Source organism: Triticum aestivum, chromosome 7D (genome assembly GCF_018294505.1).
Source record: "Triticum aestivum cultivar Chinese Spring chromosome 7D, IWGSC CS RefSeq v2.1, whole genome shotgun sequence".
Lineage (NCBI taxonomy): Eukaryota > Viridiplantae > Streptophyta > Magnoliopsida > Poales > Poaceae > Triticum > Triticum aestivum.
Window position 1 is genome coordinate 76,181,551 of NC_057814.1, and position 17,094 is coordinate 76,198,644.

The 17,094-nt window shown below is 43.0% G+C and overlaps 2 protein-coding genes and 1 long non-coding RNA gene across 4 annotated transcripts; 2 read left to right on the forward strand and 1 right to left on the reverse strand.

The window, feature by feature from the left end:
- LOC123169494 (uncharacterized) lies at window positions 1-1,611 on the forward strand. Its single transcript, XR_006484858.1, has 4 exons — window positions 1-141; window positions 254-323; window positions 597-1,323; window positions 1,449-1,611. It is a non-coding gene; the product is annotated as an uncharacterized lncRNA (long non-coding RNA).
- Window positions 1,612-3,839: 2,228 nt separating this feature from the next.
- LOC123169496 (uncharacterized) lies at window positions 3,840-4,815 on the forward strand. Its single transcript, XM_044587368.1, has 3 exons — window positions 3,840-4,091; window positions 4,342-4,417; window positions 4,537-4,815. The coding sequence occupies exons 1-3, from the start codon at window positions 3,841-3,843 to the stop codon at window positions 4,639-4,641; spliced, it is 432 nt and encodes a 143-aa protein (XP_044443303.1). The 5' UTR covers window position 3,840; the 3' UTR covers window positions 4,642-4,815.
- Window positions 4,816-10,845: 6,030 nt separating this feature from the next.
- Window positions 10,846-16,522, reverse strand: LOC123168774 (protein FAR1-RELATED SEQUENCE 5). Of its 2 annotated transcripts, XM_044586644.1 has the most exons (11): window positions 16,326-16,522; window positions 16,063-16,194; window positions 15,835-15,969; window positions 15,279-15,540; window positions 14,482-15,172; window positions 13,925-14,374; window positions 13,546-13,833; window positions 12,853-13,437; window positions 12,028-12,112; window positions 11,368-11,428; window positions 10,846-11,210 (listed from the first exon to the last, which is right to left on the reverse strand). In XM_044586644.1, exons 1-6 carry the CDS (start codon window positions 16,400-16,402, stop codon window positions 14,076-14,078), a joined length of 1,596 nt encoding a protein of 531 aa, XP_044442579.1. In that variant the 5' UTR covers window positions 16,403-16,522; the 3' UTR covers window positions 10,846-11,210; window positions 11,368-11,428; window positions 12,028-12,112; window positions 12,853-13,437; window positions 13,546-13,833; window positions 13,925-14,075. The 2 variants fall into 2 exon arrangements, with proteins under 2 accessions (XP_044442579.1, XP_044442580.1); XM_044586645.1 differs by lacking the exons at window positions 10,846-11,210; window positions 11,368-11,428; window positions 12,028-12,112 and having other exon boundaries at window positions 12,588-13,437.
- Window positions 16,523-17,094: the final 572 nt, after the last annotated feature.

A 17,094-nucleotide genomic window follows, 5' to 3' on the forward strand; every position in this document is an offset into this window, starting at 1 on the left:
GTGAAAGAGGAGTCGCCGGGACGAGCGGGCCGCTGGGAAAATCCAGCGCCGGGCAGCCGGGGGACGACCAGTGCCGGGCCGCGGCGGGCACCGCCGCCCAGGTCATCTCGCGCCGCCAACCATTGAACGGAGCTAGACCAGGTAAACTTGTGATTTCAGCTAATCGCATAGGTTTTGTAGATGGTCGGGATGTTTTTTGGGGATGGGGCGCATACCAGGATTGAGATTATTCATGGATTTGTTTCCTATGCAGGCAAGATTAGGGTCAGGTTTGGGGCAGCAAATAAGCGTCAGGTGTTTGTGGACAATCAGCCATTATGCAGGTAAGATGGCATGTAATCATAATATTTGAATCTCGGACTGTTAATACTGGGATCCGGGGATGCAAAACGATATGCACATTATGTACTGATTGGATAGCGCAGGGTAGCTGATACTGATGCAGTTTTAGAAGTACCAAGGTTTTGTAGTTAGCCTTTTTTGTTAGATGGGGATGCGCCAAGGTGTTTGTTGGGTAACAGCCATAGAAAAGAAATCAACGTTTTTGTTTATCCGTATCAAGAGTTCTACATTTGACCAATGCTCTGAATCTGCAGAACTACAGCAAGCTCAACAAGCTGCCCACAATCATTGAAGAGGACGAAATAGACAGGGCGACGGGTATAATGGCCCTACTTTCAGATGTTCAGTTCAGAAGGTGTACTCTGTTATTTCGCAGTTTGACCAACAGAAACGAGAAATCGTTAACTCTATGGGTTGGGGTGGCACTCTATCCATGCCTCTGATCAGCAAACTAAGCGTCAGACATATGGTCTGGCTTCTAGGGATGGTGGATGAGGTCAGACAAGCCATTGTACTGGGACCGAATAAGGTTTTTAAGTTCAATGAGAGTGATGTTGAGAAGGTATTCGGGATCCCAGCAGCTGGAACAGATGTCATGGACAGAACTCTTGATAGGAGTGACACTGTATATGCATACTTGCGTGGTCGTTTGGGGATAGAGAACAAGGAGGTAAGAAGTCTGAAGAGCATACAGTCCATACTGTCACGTGACTACAAGGGGAAGATGTCACAAACAGAGGTGGCTGCATTCAAAACTGCGTACATCGTATTCATGATGACACATGTATTTGCACCGACAGTCAAGAATGACTACTTCTACACTGATTATTGGCCAGCACTGGTCGGCCCGGATAGCTTGGATAAGTTCAATGGGGAAGATATATTGTTGAAGTACTGTGCGCAGCCGCCGTTAAGATGAAACAAGATATTCGCAGGAAAGCCACGGTGTCGAACATAACAGGATGTCTGCTCTTCCTACAGGTCAAGACGTTTCAGATACCTCATTACTTCATCAGCACACAGCTGATGTTACAGTATACGCATCTGATAAGCGACGGGTTATTAATATTGTTTTTTGTTGTATTGTTTTTCGGCATGTTTCTCAGGTTTTCTATCTAGACAACATTCAGTTGGGGGACTTAAGCATGACACATGATGTGTTCCCCAGAATTAAAGCTTTCACCGCGGATAAAATTAGAGCCATGATCAATGCCGACAAAAGGCCAATGGATTCATCGAAAAACGGAGATTTCATTTATGGAATTCCAGCAGTAAGTCCCCACCCAGTTCAGAATTCAGATTAGCACCGCAACTTCGCTGATAGGGCATACTCATCTTTTATATGTGTTTCGTTTTGCAGCCACGTGATGCTGATAGTTCAGCATATTCTAGGGCAGATGACGAAGATAATGCGCAACAAGGGGGGGATGCTTGGGCATGTGCAACCAAGATTTGTGATGCTATGGGCTTGACGCATCAGGTGACATTCCTGACCGCATCGGTGTTTCACATGATATTCGTGCGTTGTCAGAGAGCCAGTCCTTTTTAATTGATGACATACATTTTCTGAAACCATATGACTGATCTGTGTGCAGGCCAAACTTAACCTATATAATGAGCTGACAGCACACCAAGAGGGCATCATTAAACAGGTTCAAGTTATGAATGCAAAATTTTATGGGAAGATATACAAAATGTTGAATGACAACAGCTTTACACGTAATAAGGGTGTGATGCATGCATCTGGGTTGACGATTGTAAGTAGAAACAACAATGCCACGAAATCGTCAACAGTGGAGGCTGATATGGCTTCTGATGGTACGTGTTACGACATGTCAGACACGTAATTTTTATTAGTCTTGTTAGCATGCATCCCATATGTATATGTGGTCATGTGTAAAACTAATAAGTTGTTGACATAAGTTTTATATGTTGGATCGCAGATGTGAGCAGCCCAGAAAAGAGGAACGATGAAGCTTTCGTTCTCCATATGCAAAATAAACGCCCTCGTGTGGATATCGATGCAACAAGCAACGCAGTAGCATCGCAACATGGTGGGGGGCTGAGATCTAATTCTGAGATGGATGTCGATCTCAATGTGGCCGACCTGCTGGCTAGTACGCCTGAGGGGAACACAATGGATGTTAGGAAACATGTGAACACAGTTCGCTGGGACAATGAGCCGAGTTTTGATTTAGGTCTGGATTTCACCCCGTCACCAAAGGTGGGCAAGAATAAGAGTGTCAGCTGTAGATATCAAGATGGTGGTTATGCTTTATTCGGAAATATATCTGATGGGGATGCTGCTGACATTAACAACGGATCTCAAGGTGTTACATCATCATGCAAATCGTGGCGAAATGATGGCATCGCGGGTGGGAGTAGTGATGGTCAAGGACCAAATCAGTCATCACACACCCCCAGCGCATGTCCTTCAGACAATTTGGGCACTCCTGCAAGTTCAGTAGCCGACTCTGTTCCTCCCTACTGGTACCTCAGTGAGCAGACAAGGTCGTCCTCACCGACATCCGTTGATAAGATTATTCAAGACTATTTTGTATATGAGAAGGACACAAGGTTTACGGACATTATTAACCTCAACGCAAAGACTTTGGATTTCGACGTCAGCAACTCGCCTGTGGTCAAAAGGAGAACTGTGTCACACACAAACCATGTGGTAGGGCCATGCATCACTACATTGGCCAATCATGAGAAGAAGGTCATAGACGATTTTTTCTGCTTCGTAGCAAGTATGGAAGAATCACATGCAGAGAAATGGTGAGACATCAACGTTCTCTTGCAAACATTACTAGGTTTTTTAGAGAACACGGTTGCTGGGAAAGGTTCTTGCAACGTATGTCAAGTAATGGTTAGCAATTCATCGTATTTATATTATACACCATAATTGCTGACATAACCTTGTGTCTATTCATTTTATCTGTACAGCGTGTGGATAATGCATCACACACCAAGCTACATAGAGGTGACCGCAGACCAGCTGAAGAGTTCCTTCTGCGGTAAGGTTGATGTAGATCACGACATTTTTAGCCTTATGATTCGGAGACCGAAACAGATAGACCACGGAGCTGCCCAAGGCGGAGATATGACCAGAATAAAACATTACATGGAGGCTGATCTCATGGTAACATGTCGCATCAAATATTGTAGTTTTAACTAAATGAATGAGGCGTGAAACACCTTGTTTTTTAATAAAAGCGTCCGTTTACATATCGGCGAGTGTAATTTTGTCTATGGGCTTCTTACTACTTGCTACTTTGTCCTTTTTGGCAGATGCGTGTGATGGCAGGAGATATGCCATGTCAGCATAAATCCATTCGGGATCAGTTCATTGGAGATCATATCACCTACGACGTACCAAATTGTATGCTGGTATGTAAAATGTATCATGGAATATGAGCAAGCATACCATTTCTTTCATGTTCGAATGATAAGTTGAGTAATTTTTTGTCCAACGGATATGTAATTGCGATGCAGATTATGTTTCCGGCCTACGTCAGCTTCGCTTGGGTATGTTACGCAATACATACAATTAAAAAGAAGGTGTTCATCTATGACCCGACATTAGCATCGGAGAATGGTGGAGCAATCAAACAGCTACATATGAGAAACTGCAACCTGTTGAAGTCTGCTATGACTGAGTTTGCAAAAACATATTTTGAATCTTGGGACTTCAGGTTCGGTGATTTAGAACCGGCTATTATTCATCCTAAACGTCAAGTGTCTGAAAGGTAATCAATGAATTCTCATGGTTTCTCTTGCGTTAAGGACATGTTCAATATTAATCCCTTCGTCAGTAAGTACCTGTCGAAAAAATGGATACAAATGGTCGTAAATAGAACCAGAATACATCCAGTTACATCCATTTTCTCGAAACAAGTGTTTCCAGTCATAGGAAGAAATTGTTATATATTACTACGATGTACCGTTGAATTTTCAGTGATTCAAGAAAATCATGATATTTACGTATCATCATTGCAGGCACCTATCTGGGTTTTACACAATGAACTTCTGCAGGAACTTCATCGGTGACCAAGAGACAGATAATATTCATGTGGTAAGTATGCTGATTTAGTAGTCGTTGAAACCAAAAAGATAGAATAGGACATCACAGGTTCAAATGACCTGAATCATTTGTTACTACTATTTTGATCATGTTTCCGCAATCATATCCAGGACGATGACAGTTCTCTGGCGGCATATTACCTTTACGACATTCTACATCTCAAGGGGAACAATGCAAAGAGGCCACATCAGTTCATCGAGTCTATCGATGAATGATACAAAATCGAGTCTCGAATGAATGTAAGCGGCGAATGTTGTTAGGGGCACATGTTGCATGGGACCGTATCTGTTTGGGTCCCAAACGTTTGTATGTTAATGCACTAGAATGTCTTTGCGGACCTATATATTATGCTGTCAAACCACCGAATGGGTTCGAAGGTTATGTGTGAGCTAATGTAGTCGGAGACGACTAAATATATAAATTGCTTGGTATGAATGTCAAGATATGGACTGCCAGTTTGCATGATTTTCATTGCTTTTGAATATATGTGTGATGTTAGATTGTAAACGAAATTCCGATGTCATAGGCCAACAATTACGTTTCCATAGGTCGGTCAATTCGTAGTCAAGTCGGAAACATGTACCTGGCACATATTAACATCACAATGTACCTGGCACATATTGGGCTTGCCTTGCGATCACGTGCATGTGGAGTATACTATAATCACGTGTCGTGTACCAAGCATGAGTGATCCTGATGCCATGTACGAGGTACAAGAGGAGTCGTCCGGTTGTCATGTACAAGGTACAAGAAGAGTAGGCACGGTCTGGGTTCAACTGCGAAACAGTACGTGCCAAGCACAAGATATGCGGGCACATGTGCCGGGCACATGATGCGTAATATGATAATATGGATGGAAGGGATGTGGGTTATACACCAGTGATGAACATATCATATGCACTGTGATCATGTAAGAAGAATTTCCGATGTTGCAACATAAATCACAAATTCCATTCATGTCATTGCGCGCGTTGCATCCAACATAAACATACAACCATGGGAAATTATAGTTTAGCAATGCAGAGCAGATCACCATTAGTAGAAAATATGCCAACGGATCGGAAATATAGTCAACGGACATGCATAAGTGGAAAGGTCACATAGTCACATACCACACACAGAAGGTTATAGGTTCCAGGTTCATGAGTTCTCACAAAAGAGCAGGCATTGAGATGCTGCACGATCAGCGAGGAGGCACATAGGGACTAATAAGCTGCCTTAAACAGACACTAGCACGACATAGGTGTTTTAGGATAAGATGCACACCCGGACGATCATGGACGCAGAACCAGCGCGTTTGTGAAAAGTGATGACCACAATATCATCTTCCTTCATTTCAAGATTTTCGACATACTTCCGAAAACCTCCTTGAATGATGAGCCTGCCATCTTTTGATTTCTTGAACGATGCCGTTACATGAGCTCCTACATCATCATGCAGAAGGATGACGCCTGAATTGTCCAAGACGCCCGCATTGCTCTCAATGAGGTTAACGGCTTTCTTTGGGATCCTCTGTACCATGCAAACAACAACATCACGTTTGTGAGCGGCCGTCCATGAGCTGACAGTGAGTTATGAATCAACAAACGCGTATATCTAAATATCAGGTTTATATCCATTAACCATGTAGCCGTCCTCAATGTCAACGCCATTCATCTTGTGCACAAAAATGCAACACACGTCTTCTAAATCACCGAATGCACACCTGATCATCTTTTTCATCTCTGAATATTCGAAACGAGGTACACTCCTGGTGTACACGCAATTGTCGATGAGCTCACGCTTCATGAGTGACAAGCCATTCAAAGCTGGACAAAAGATCAAATTTTTAAGCTGACATGCATTATTCAACGAAGCTAAAATGCTCCAAAAAATGTTACATATCACATAGATGTGGTTTCAGTGCGGTAGCCTTACCAAGATAAGGAAGCGGCTTCTGCCTCACGCCATCTCTCTCGACATCCACAAAAAACCTTCCATTGCCTCGGGGGAGGCATATATATACCATGTCGCCAGGCCGCATGACATACTCATCAAGAAACCTATGCCAGCCATCACCATGAATCCTGGTCTTCTTAGCTCCATGATCAATCAACACTTCATACTCCAGTAGTTCTCTGGTTACAAAGAATGTCTTGCACATGGGCTTATTCTCTCTGGCAGCAATGGACCGCATATGCTCAATGCATGACCCGATCACACGCCTGTTGCAGCATGGGACAAACTGCAGCAAAATGTGGCCAGAAATGTGCCAAGGTGTCAATCTTATCATCGATCATATGTAAGGACATATATAGCTAATCAACGACATGATAGTTCCATCTTACAACTTCAACCCAATAGAAGGTTGTCATTGGAACTGAAATGTGGCAGGGCGGTCCGTCGAGATCTCCACATACGGCAGGAATCATACTCCCCTAGTGTACGTCCACGGTTCAAATCGTTTGCACCTTTTAGGCATGTATATATAACATCGTGTGTGCGCAGGCTTTATACATGGAACTGGTCCGAAACACCAATGACCAAGTCGATGAGTCTAAGGATCCTCGTATGGCAGCATACAACCCGACGGTAATGAAGAACATGATTAACTCCACCAAATACCACAGGAGGGCAGGCCTACTTCACAAATACGGCGTACGCAAGGTATAATGTCGTGTGCATTTTTGGACCACCTTGCTGAGATTTTTGTCACGCAACACAATTTTATGATTCCGATACTTACTGACCGGCTGTTTCTTAACATTTCAGTTCTTACGTAATCGCATTTTAGAGCCAGAAGATGAAGCCGAAGGAGGAGATCACAGAGCGCGCCTTGGGGCATCTGACAATAGCTTGACGCCTAACCGAGAAATCACGCGAGATAGCTCAGACGATCATGAATCGTACGATTCTGATTGTGATAAGGTACTACTCTTCCCGCATCAAATTCACAGAACAAAACACAAAATTTCTTATGTTTGATTCCATGCACCGGCAAAAATATTTTCCCTTAATTTCTTTCAGGCTTTCGAATTATGATAACAACCATTCAAGCATTTTCTAACAAACAAGATCCATAACTTATAACGTGATTTTGGATACAGAAAGCAACAAAAGTAGCTGGTGCAGCCTTGAGGATGCTCATCAGGGATGGATTGCTTCCAGGGTTGGGAGATGCAGTATTAGGCAAGCGTGCAGCTACATGCCCAGCAAAACGTCCGGTCCACATGATCGAGCCGACCGACTGCGAAAATACTTCTCGCCGACGGATCCCAAACCTGGAAGTTAGAATGAGAGAAAGTAAGCACAAGTTTGTGCTGGTTTTCATCTCTCAAATTTATTTTTGCCACGTGGTTTACATGATACAGACGTTATATGATCATGGGTTAACACGACATTTTAAATAGGCGCAGGCAAAAGGCCACTCAATATGGACGCCACTTACGAAAAAACGTTCTCTCAAGATAATGCGATATCGACTGGTAACTCGGAATGACTTAATATAATACTCGTGTAAAACTTTCCCATGTTTACTTTTGTAAGGAAACAGTCGGTAAACATTTAGTGCAATATCACCTCCATCCGAACTGACCTTACCAAATCATTGTATGCAAATGTACAGAGTTCAATAGGAGGGAATACAGCTCATACGACGGATGCAACACTAGCAATTATTCTAGACTGAAGGCCAAGCTGTCTTTCAAATATCGTTCAGGTATGAACTTGTGTATGCATATTGAGAACTAAATGATCGTAAAATTACAGGAAGAGCCGCACATGCAAAAGTGACACATTTGCCAAAAGTTCCTGGCACTGCTACATTCCCTATTGTGCTACCTGATGATGGCAACGAACAGAATGCAGGTCAGTTAATACGACTTAGATATCGGCATTAAGTAATGATTCAAACCCCAGACCAAAATCTTATAGATAACCAAAATTGTATGATGTTATTTCGACAGATCGTGCGAATGATCAGAATGCCAGCAATCCCACGGATGACGGCTCCCAAAACGGTGGTAAAACACAAACTTCAGATACCAAAACATTCTGATAAAGTAATATATCTTGATGCAACCGAGCAATAACACAAGGCCATCAATTTTTTGCAGCTCTCAATTATATGTTAATGCGTAGGAGTCAGCCCACAATCGAACAATCAGCAGCAAAAACTGATCAACATATAGATCGTGTGTCACATACAGCCGAAGGTAAACATAGTGACCAACTTCATTCCGGTACGGTATGTTGTTAACCTGCCATACTAAATCAAACACCGTTCATATGTGCATTTGAACGGCGCAGATGACTTACCAACGGCGCCCCGTATAGTATGCGAGAATGAAGCTGCGAATCTGGACCATACTGGCTTTGAAGAGCCAATGGTGCCTGCAATGTCAGAAGACATTCAGGGTATGCATAGCAAGCGATGTTGCGTGTAACAGTTGATTTATGCATTCAGTATCACTAACCATGTTGATCATATTGATAAGTTTATCCTGAAAATCCACATGGCCAGACGAACATATTCGAGAAGACGTTGCCCAGGATGTAGCTGCACGCGATGACACTCGTAGCGTCCAACCGGAACACGAATCAGTTCGCCAAAATGAAAATGCACATGCAGGGGATTGCACCGAAAATAATTTTGGCAACGCTGATGCGGTTCCTGTGATACCAAGTAACAATGGGGGGTCTGTAAATCGTCCCCATGACAATACATCTCGTATGAATGCTGCGGGCCACATATATATGATGGATACGAATGAGCGTCCGGCTGATATCGCTGGTGGAGAAGATGTCTCTTCACGTGGTGTCCCACCAGGCGTCCCCAACCCAATGCTGGATGGTGAGTCCCCATTAAGTTTACTGTTATGAAACACAAATGCCCCCCCATGCATTAATTATAACAATATGGACCATACCGAAATATAATGGTTAAACGTATGTTGTTAGGTCCATCAAAGACGTGTATAACTAAAAATCAATTCAACTTACTCTTTATTTAATCATTACAGGCATTCATACACAAACTTATAGTTAGCATGAATTACCCTGTTTGTACACCCGTAATAATATATCATATCACAAGCGATAGTCACCATACTGTAATGATTTTCTACGAGCGTATTGATATTTAAACTCACTTAAACAATCCTTCACCACCTAGTCTCAGCAATATCCGGCCAATAGGTCCGTGTTGCACCAGTTACATGGTTGTATTTGTATACATTTTATTAATAGTCATGAATCTCTTTTACTCGACATACAGACGCGCTCAACATTCTAACCATGGTGTCCATAGCCGCCGAGAGGGGTATATATCCACCTCCGGCTTTAAACCGTGGTGCGCCACCCAGCATTACGGTAACACACAGCATCGATGATGGTAAGATCACAGAACAAAAATCAATCATGATACTAGTCCACCCGCACAACACAACAGTACCCCACCCCACCCCACCCATCCCCTCCCGATGCCAAACCAACAGCTATTGACTATCGGTGTGCTTGTGTTATCTTTTCAGGTGCATCAAATGTGGGGGGATCATTGGCTAAGTCTGTATCTGGAAACGCCAACATGGGTCCTGCCTCAGACATTGGAATTGAGGAGGTCGTGCCGGGCAACACTCAACATGTTGCAAACCGAAACATTTTCATGGTAGATAACAGAGTACCCATCATTTGGCACAATCTGAAGGATTTATGCCCGTATGAACGGGCAAAGGTGTTGTTCCAATATCTGGTAAAACCAGGGCCCTTGACTGATACGTCCAGGTGCGTATACCTTAAGTGCTTGTGCAGTTGTAGACTGGATCACAAAATCATATCATTTGCTGATAATCCTACATTCAATCGATTGTGTTAAGGTCTTATATCAGAATTATGTATCCTGTATCTGAGATCATTGCTGGGGAGCATCTCATAAATGAGTTGACAGAGCAGTCGGATGTGGCTAAGAAAACTTTTGCTGCCATAGCATGCTTGTATAACGAGCTTCAGGACAAATCGGACCACCGAAAGAACAATCCTAATTGCCAGTGCACGCATTTTCTGCCACCTGAATTCGCTGCAAGTGTAATTCCATGTGGCGTCCCACATATATAGAAATATATGGTAGATGAGGATGCAAGCAACGTTCCGCTTTATTCTGTTGATCCTAATGCTTCGTCTAATAACGTACATTATTTTGTTTTGGTTGCCAGGAAATCTCCATAGAAGAGGACGGATGCAATTTCCCGCTATACTATGTTATGTCCATGTTTAATATTGGTGGTGTGGAGACTCATAACCCGCAGTTCTGTGATAAGGTACTCACGAGTCATTACATCTAGATAATACCAAAACTTTTTCGATGCGGGGCAACTCTTAAACCCGGAATGATCGATGTGAATCGTGCAGTTCGTCATACCGCACAAGGAGAATAATATATGGACGACATATCTTTATGACACAAACTCAAAGAAGGCATACATGGTGGATTGCACAACAATGTCAGGCAGGACTATGACTGAAAGGCACCAGGACAAGGCTGAAACCATCCTGAAATCGCTATTCTACTCTGTTGAGCTCATAAGGGGAAAACTGGAATGGGACGTTAAAGACTGGGAGTTCTTACCGGGATGGCATGGGAGAAAAGAGATCAAATGGTACTGTCTACAACATCATATGATGTTTTCACAGATCAAATATACATGCTCTAAATTAGTTGATATCTGAACTAAATGCACTTTTATTCCACAGTGGATACACTGGTTTGGAGGCGGCATATGCATGCTGGCATTTCGGTGACACCAGGGTCCTGAAACACGCAGACAAGGTATATTAGTGAACAATCATCCTCATTAAGCCAAACCTTTACTTCCCATGTCATTGTTTGATCCAACACTATCTATCTAACATTGTGTCATCGTGGTTTCACGCAGACTATGAAGAGGTTCGTGAGAGCACTCGCATACCTTCTGCTGACCATGGAGTACAATGAGAACAGGATCGACGGGGCAAGCTTCACGGAGTGATCTGTTAAGAATGGAGGCCTTAGCAATATCCATTATCTATATTAGCTATATTATGTGGTACCATCGGTGATCGACTTCAAGATTGCACGTTGATGTTGTTCATCATCAAGTCTTAGTTATATCGGTTATGTCGTATTATGTTCCGGATGCCTTATGATGCACCGGCTTTGCGATTTGGTTTGGTTTGGAACTTATGCCTATGTCGTTATCCGTGTATTTGGTACTTAAGTATGTCTGTCGGTACGAACATCAAGTTAATTATGTGTTTCGATCACACTGTTGGGGTATTCTTGTTTCGATCATTATGTGTTTTTTTGTTCTCTCGAGAGAGTGTTATCGACAATTAAGTTTGTTGCACGTCTCCACGCTCATGGTTTTATTTTAAGAAAAACGTGGCTACAAGTGTAAAATATTTGGCTTATTCTTATCGTTGTTACGAACATGCGGTAAAACATGGTCTATGTAAAATCCAACATGAAACAACAGCCCAGTACTGGACGAAACATATGAACACAAAACGCAAATCATGTTGATTCGGTAAATATTATTATTAGTACATGAAAAGATCGTGGTATATGGTACCACCGACGGCATACATACCTCCTGTAAGCATGGTCGTGTCTTCAACGATCTATATCATGGCAATGCGCCGGGTGCCATCTTTTTGCCATCATACATTTTCAACCTGCATCACGCAACATTTTAGCATTACGTACCAACAGATAGGTCACATGGAGGCAAGTAAATTTAAACCATGTAAATCACAAGGCGGATGTGAATTGTAGCAAAATCCACGTCCACGTATGACGACCTAAATACATGGTTCATGACGACAACATTTAACATATCGGCAAGACGTAGATACATGGTTCATGACGACAACATTTAACATATCGGCAAACCTTAATGGCATCCACGTACAATTGCGGCATAAACACATGCGTGTATTACTACAAAGTGATCCAGCAAATAAGATCGTACAGGAAGTAATTTTACGTAATATTATAAGGAAGATATGATCACCAAATTTGATGACTTCATATGCTATTATGAAATAAGCAGGCTTAGAATATGTTTGCTTCACACTACACGTGCCCGATTAAAGCTGTGCACTTTCAAGCATTTTGAATATAGGCGTAGCGTACAAAAGCATACGTGCAAAACAGACAACGCTAGAATGCGACATCTAATTTCAACAATAATACAATGACAGCATCTAAACTGGTTCCATGCATACAACTAATCTGGGTAAGAAGCAGTCACCAACGTGCATGTGAGTAGTACAAACAAATACAACTTTGTGCACAACTTGCCCAGGTTCAGGCATGATTATAATTGAAGGCACTCGAACAGGTTTTGTGCAATGCCTCTTCTGGTGCATTTCAGACGTGTGTGTCCAGGCTCGTGGCATGTGCTACATATTACCTTCCTCTTCTTGCTGGGGATATTTGGCGATACTTCATCTTCTAACTCCTTAGACGGGGTATCTGTAGTCTGGTCATTATCATACAAGGAAGATAGAGCACGCTCCCTTGGCTTCAAATCACCACATGGATTTTTCTTCGCAGTTTTATTACTCTTGTTTTTCTTCTTAGCAGATGCTGCAGCATAATCCATCTTTGACTTAGGTCTCACGGACGCTGGCTTTCCACTTTTTTTCACCCGTTCAGGAGCGAGAACCGTGTTGACGTGGATGTTGACGAAACTCTCGACATGTGGCGGTTCCAGAAGATGGTTGGTTTCAGTTATACTAGTGTTCTTCCGTATTGCAGCTGTGAGTTTGCCCATCCCTTCTACCGCAGCTTCTAAACTCTTCTTATCATGTGAACTCGCTTTCATGAGATCCTCGGCAGCAATATGCAGGAGGTTCTTTAGATAACTACAGTCATCTGTATGTGGCCCGTTATCGCTCATGTCCATGCCTGCTGGATAAGATCCAGTTGCCCATATAGTCCATCGCTTCAAAATATTTCTAGAGGGGATCTTTAGAAAATCTTCACGAATCATTACCTGCACGGGGTGAATGGTTACAACTAATTATCTTACGGACTTGCTATTAATCTGGGATAGATAACCGTACGGAAAGAACGCATTATACCAATGCGGACATCATTATACCTTCAATGCATGTCTGCACAACATACCGACATGGTCGAACATCCCACAATCGCAGTTTATGAACTACCCGTCGTCATCAATCTTGACATTTCGCCACTTCCTCTTTGTTGCATCCTTTACTTTGGATGGTGCGACACTAACCATGTATTGTGCACCGTGCACCACAGGTGTCACTACATAACTCCCACACTTATAAAGCTCGTCTTGGAACTTCAGCAAAACAGAGCGTGTGTATATTGATGCAGCATCATCCTCTATTGGATATGTGGATTCGTAAGTATGTGATTTCTACACACAAACGATGGCTCGTTAGCAAACCGACTAAACAGAATTCATAATGATATTAGATAAGGGATGTAAACGGAGTCGTGGGTCTTACATTTGCATTTAGATGGAATTCCCTTGCCTCATCGCTCATCCTTGACCCAAGGAATTTGTTGTATTGGCGAACAAACACGTGCATGGGGGATGACCTCGGTATGTATACTGTTTCAGCATATGATTAGCACTCTCGCTATGCTGTGTGCTTGTCATTCCAGCACAAAAAATTCCCTTGAAATACGGCTTTGCCCACATGACCCTCTTATCATATAGTCTGACCATATACTGACATTGAACCTGTTCACGAGGGACAACCATTTGGATTCGAACTCATCGACACACATCACATCATTGACTAGCTTGTTGAATTCCTTCTTGAACCCAGAAGACTTGTTGTACACATGGACAATATTTCCTTTAACGTCCCGGAGGACATGCCATTTACACCATCTGTGTTTAGTGTTAGGGAGAGCACTCTCAATCGCACCTTTCATAGCTAAAGCTTGATCTGAAAGATGAACAAATGCACACACATATATACATGAGATCGCAAGCTAATCATGATGTGTATGATTTTTGTGATCAAATAGGTGTGTTAATTAGATTAACCAATACCTGTTAGGATCGTCACGGGATGCTTGTCATTCATCAGAGCCACAAAAGTCTTAAACAGCCAATTAAAAGCAGCTTCAGTTTCCTCTCGCATTAGTGCACCACCGAATATAACAGACTGGAAGTGGTTGTTTACCCCGACAAACAGGGCAAACGGCATGTTATACAAATTGGTCTTGTATGTTGTGTCGAAGGTAATGACGTCACCAAAGTGAAAATAGTCCTGACGATTTTTTCCTGTTACCCATAGCATTGTACGGACACGACCATCTCCGTCTACGTCTATCTCAACCTTCAAATTCATGTCCTCCATCTTCATATCTTGCAGAAGTTTCATGGTTTTTTTTAGATCATCTTTTATTGTGTCCTGAGAGAATTTGGCACATAGTGTTCGTAATACTTGCTTCCTATAGGGCACTGCTTGCGAATTCCATTCTGCTCCACACAAAATGTTATAAACCTTGCCAACACTGACATTATTGCTTCGAAGATTCTTGATGAAGTCAAATGAAACAGGGTCTATGAAATCGTGTGAATTCCACTGGAGTTTTGCATCGTATCCAACCGACAAACGATGGTTGTGCTCCTTGACAAACATACTGACGTACCATCCATGATCCTTGGTACGCAGCAATCTCACCATGGCCTTGCAATCGATCTTGCATGATGACGAGTTTTCTTTGTCATTCTTGCCCTGTATAATTTTTCCACGACATGTGAAAACGGGTCAGACACACATGGTAATATAGTAGAGAACAAAATCTTAATGGGAAAAGAATTATCACGAAGTTATTACATACCGCACATTGACAAACAAGTTCGTGCATCAACTTGTACTTGTTTGTGTTAACTCTGCTTCTGCCATGCCGAATGCCGAATCCATGCTCCCACGAATACAAATTGTAGAAATCATATGCTTCTTGACATGAGTCGAAGTCGGTTCCGACCACTGGCTCGAAGATTTCACTGCCTCTACGATCATTCATTTCGAGCAGACGTCGCTCGATGGCCGTCTTTGTGGACGGAGGTGTCCTCGTGTCAGGGCCATTAGCCCCAACATTCCTGATTATAATGTAAGCAATCTGTTATCATTACGACAAAATCATAATATCCCAACTAAAAATACATATTTAAATTGTTTAATGTTGTGGAATGATAGTATTATCGCGACTACGACCAGGCAACATCCGAACATTATTATTTGATTTTGAAAGACTATCATTAACAGTCTACCTGATATGAAAATAAGCTCGATTACCGGAAATATTGATGACAACTTATGTTTTTTCAACGTTGTGACATGCGAATTACCCAGTCCTGAATAAATGGTGTATCTGTATAGGCGGATGTGTTTACCGTTTCTTCCATCCAGGCACAACTATAACGTTCCCAGAATCATCGTCACGTACATCTGGATTAAAATCTGAGCTGTAGGCGCATGCATTCGCGCCCTTCAGTGTGGCCGGAGGCGTTACTAGCCCTATGTGCGCACTGAAAAATTGAGATCAAAAGTTTAGGAGGACATACATGAGCTCAAATACGGCGATTTTGTGGATCGGACACACTGAAGATGGATAAACTTACTTGGAGAATGGCGTTTCGTCTGGGACTCGCGCGATATCCTGGATGGCTGGACGCCACGATAGATCCGACCCCGACAACCCTCCATCGATCGGCCTGACTGCGGAGGACGGGTCGCCGGCAGCTTGGTTGGATCTGTGCTCCGGCTCAGGAACAAGAAGGAGAGGGGATTCATAAACTCGCTTGGGGAATCTTAAGAAATCGACTATAACGCATCCCAGACGAGCGTTGCGATTAGTACACCAGTATCCAGTCTAGATACGTACCTGCAGTCGGCCGCCGGGGAGATTCCCGGTGCGGCGAGCGCCGGCGCCATTGACTCGCCTCCTTGCACCCAATCCATCACAGCGAAGACTTAGGAGACCGAGCAGTGCGCTGTATAGGGGAGAAAAAATCAGCCGTGCTCACGGGCCGCGTCGGTATGCAAGGGGCCCGGTAGAGACAAAAAAATACAGAGGATGCGGTGGAGCTGTTACCCTACGACGACAGGCACCGTGACAGAAGTCTGACACTGTAATACGTGCACTAAATCGCTATCCTGCGGTGGGCATCTCGAGGGAAGGGGCGTCGCTTCGACCGCTACGATAGCGCGGCCCCGGTGCAGCTGTACGAAAAATCCGCGTCCGTAAGTCAGTGAGTATGTGCAGCGAAAAACCGCTAGGTGCCATGGCTATTACTCCTATATTATACAGTGTATATTGTCGCAGCATCTCTAGCAAAGACGGCTAGACGGTGGAGTTGGCCAGCTATCTCTTTTGACACGAGGAAAAAAAAAGGAACGAGAGCACGCTAAAGATCCATGTCTGACTTGTCTACGTACAGTCCGTTAGTGACTCAGTGTCAAGTGACCCCGCTTTTCAAATAGATTAATAATCGGATGGTGGTATATAATCTGATGAGCTTTTATAATAGATTCATTCATGTGCTTTTCGCAAAAGAAAAAAAAACGAGCAATTAAAAAATACATACTTTTAATATATATACTGTTTTACTAAAACACATTTAGATGTGCCATAAGTATTGCACATTTAAGTC

Bases quoted from the DNA above. Each gene is read 5' to 3' on its own strand.
- LOC123169496 (XM_044587368.1), top strand. From the start codon at position 3,841: ATGTTTCCGGCCTACGTCAGCTTCGCTTGGGTATGTTACGCAATACAT. The intron at 4,092-4,341 runs GTAATCAATGAA...TCATCATTGCAG, and splicing joins AAACGTCAAGTGTCTGAAAG to GCACCTATCTGGGTTTTACA. The intron at 4,418-4,536 runs GTAAGTATGCTG...AATCATATCCAG, and splicing joins AGACAGATAATATTCATGTG to GACGATGACAGTTCTCTGGC.
- LOC123168774 (XM_044586644.1), bottom strand. From the start codon at position 16,402: ATGGATTGGGTGCAAGGAGGCGAGTCAATGGCGCCGGCGCTCGCCGCA. The intron at 15,541-15,834 runs GTAAACACATCC...CATTATAATCAG, and splicing joins GTGCCTGGATGGAAGAAACG to GAATGTTGGGGCTAATGGCC. The intron at 15,173-15,278 runs GTATGTAATAAC...AAAATTATACAG, and splicing joins AACTTGTTTGTCAATGTGCG to GGCAAGAATGACAAAGAAAA.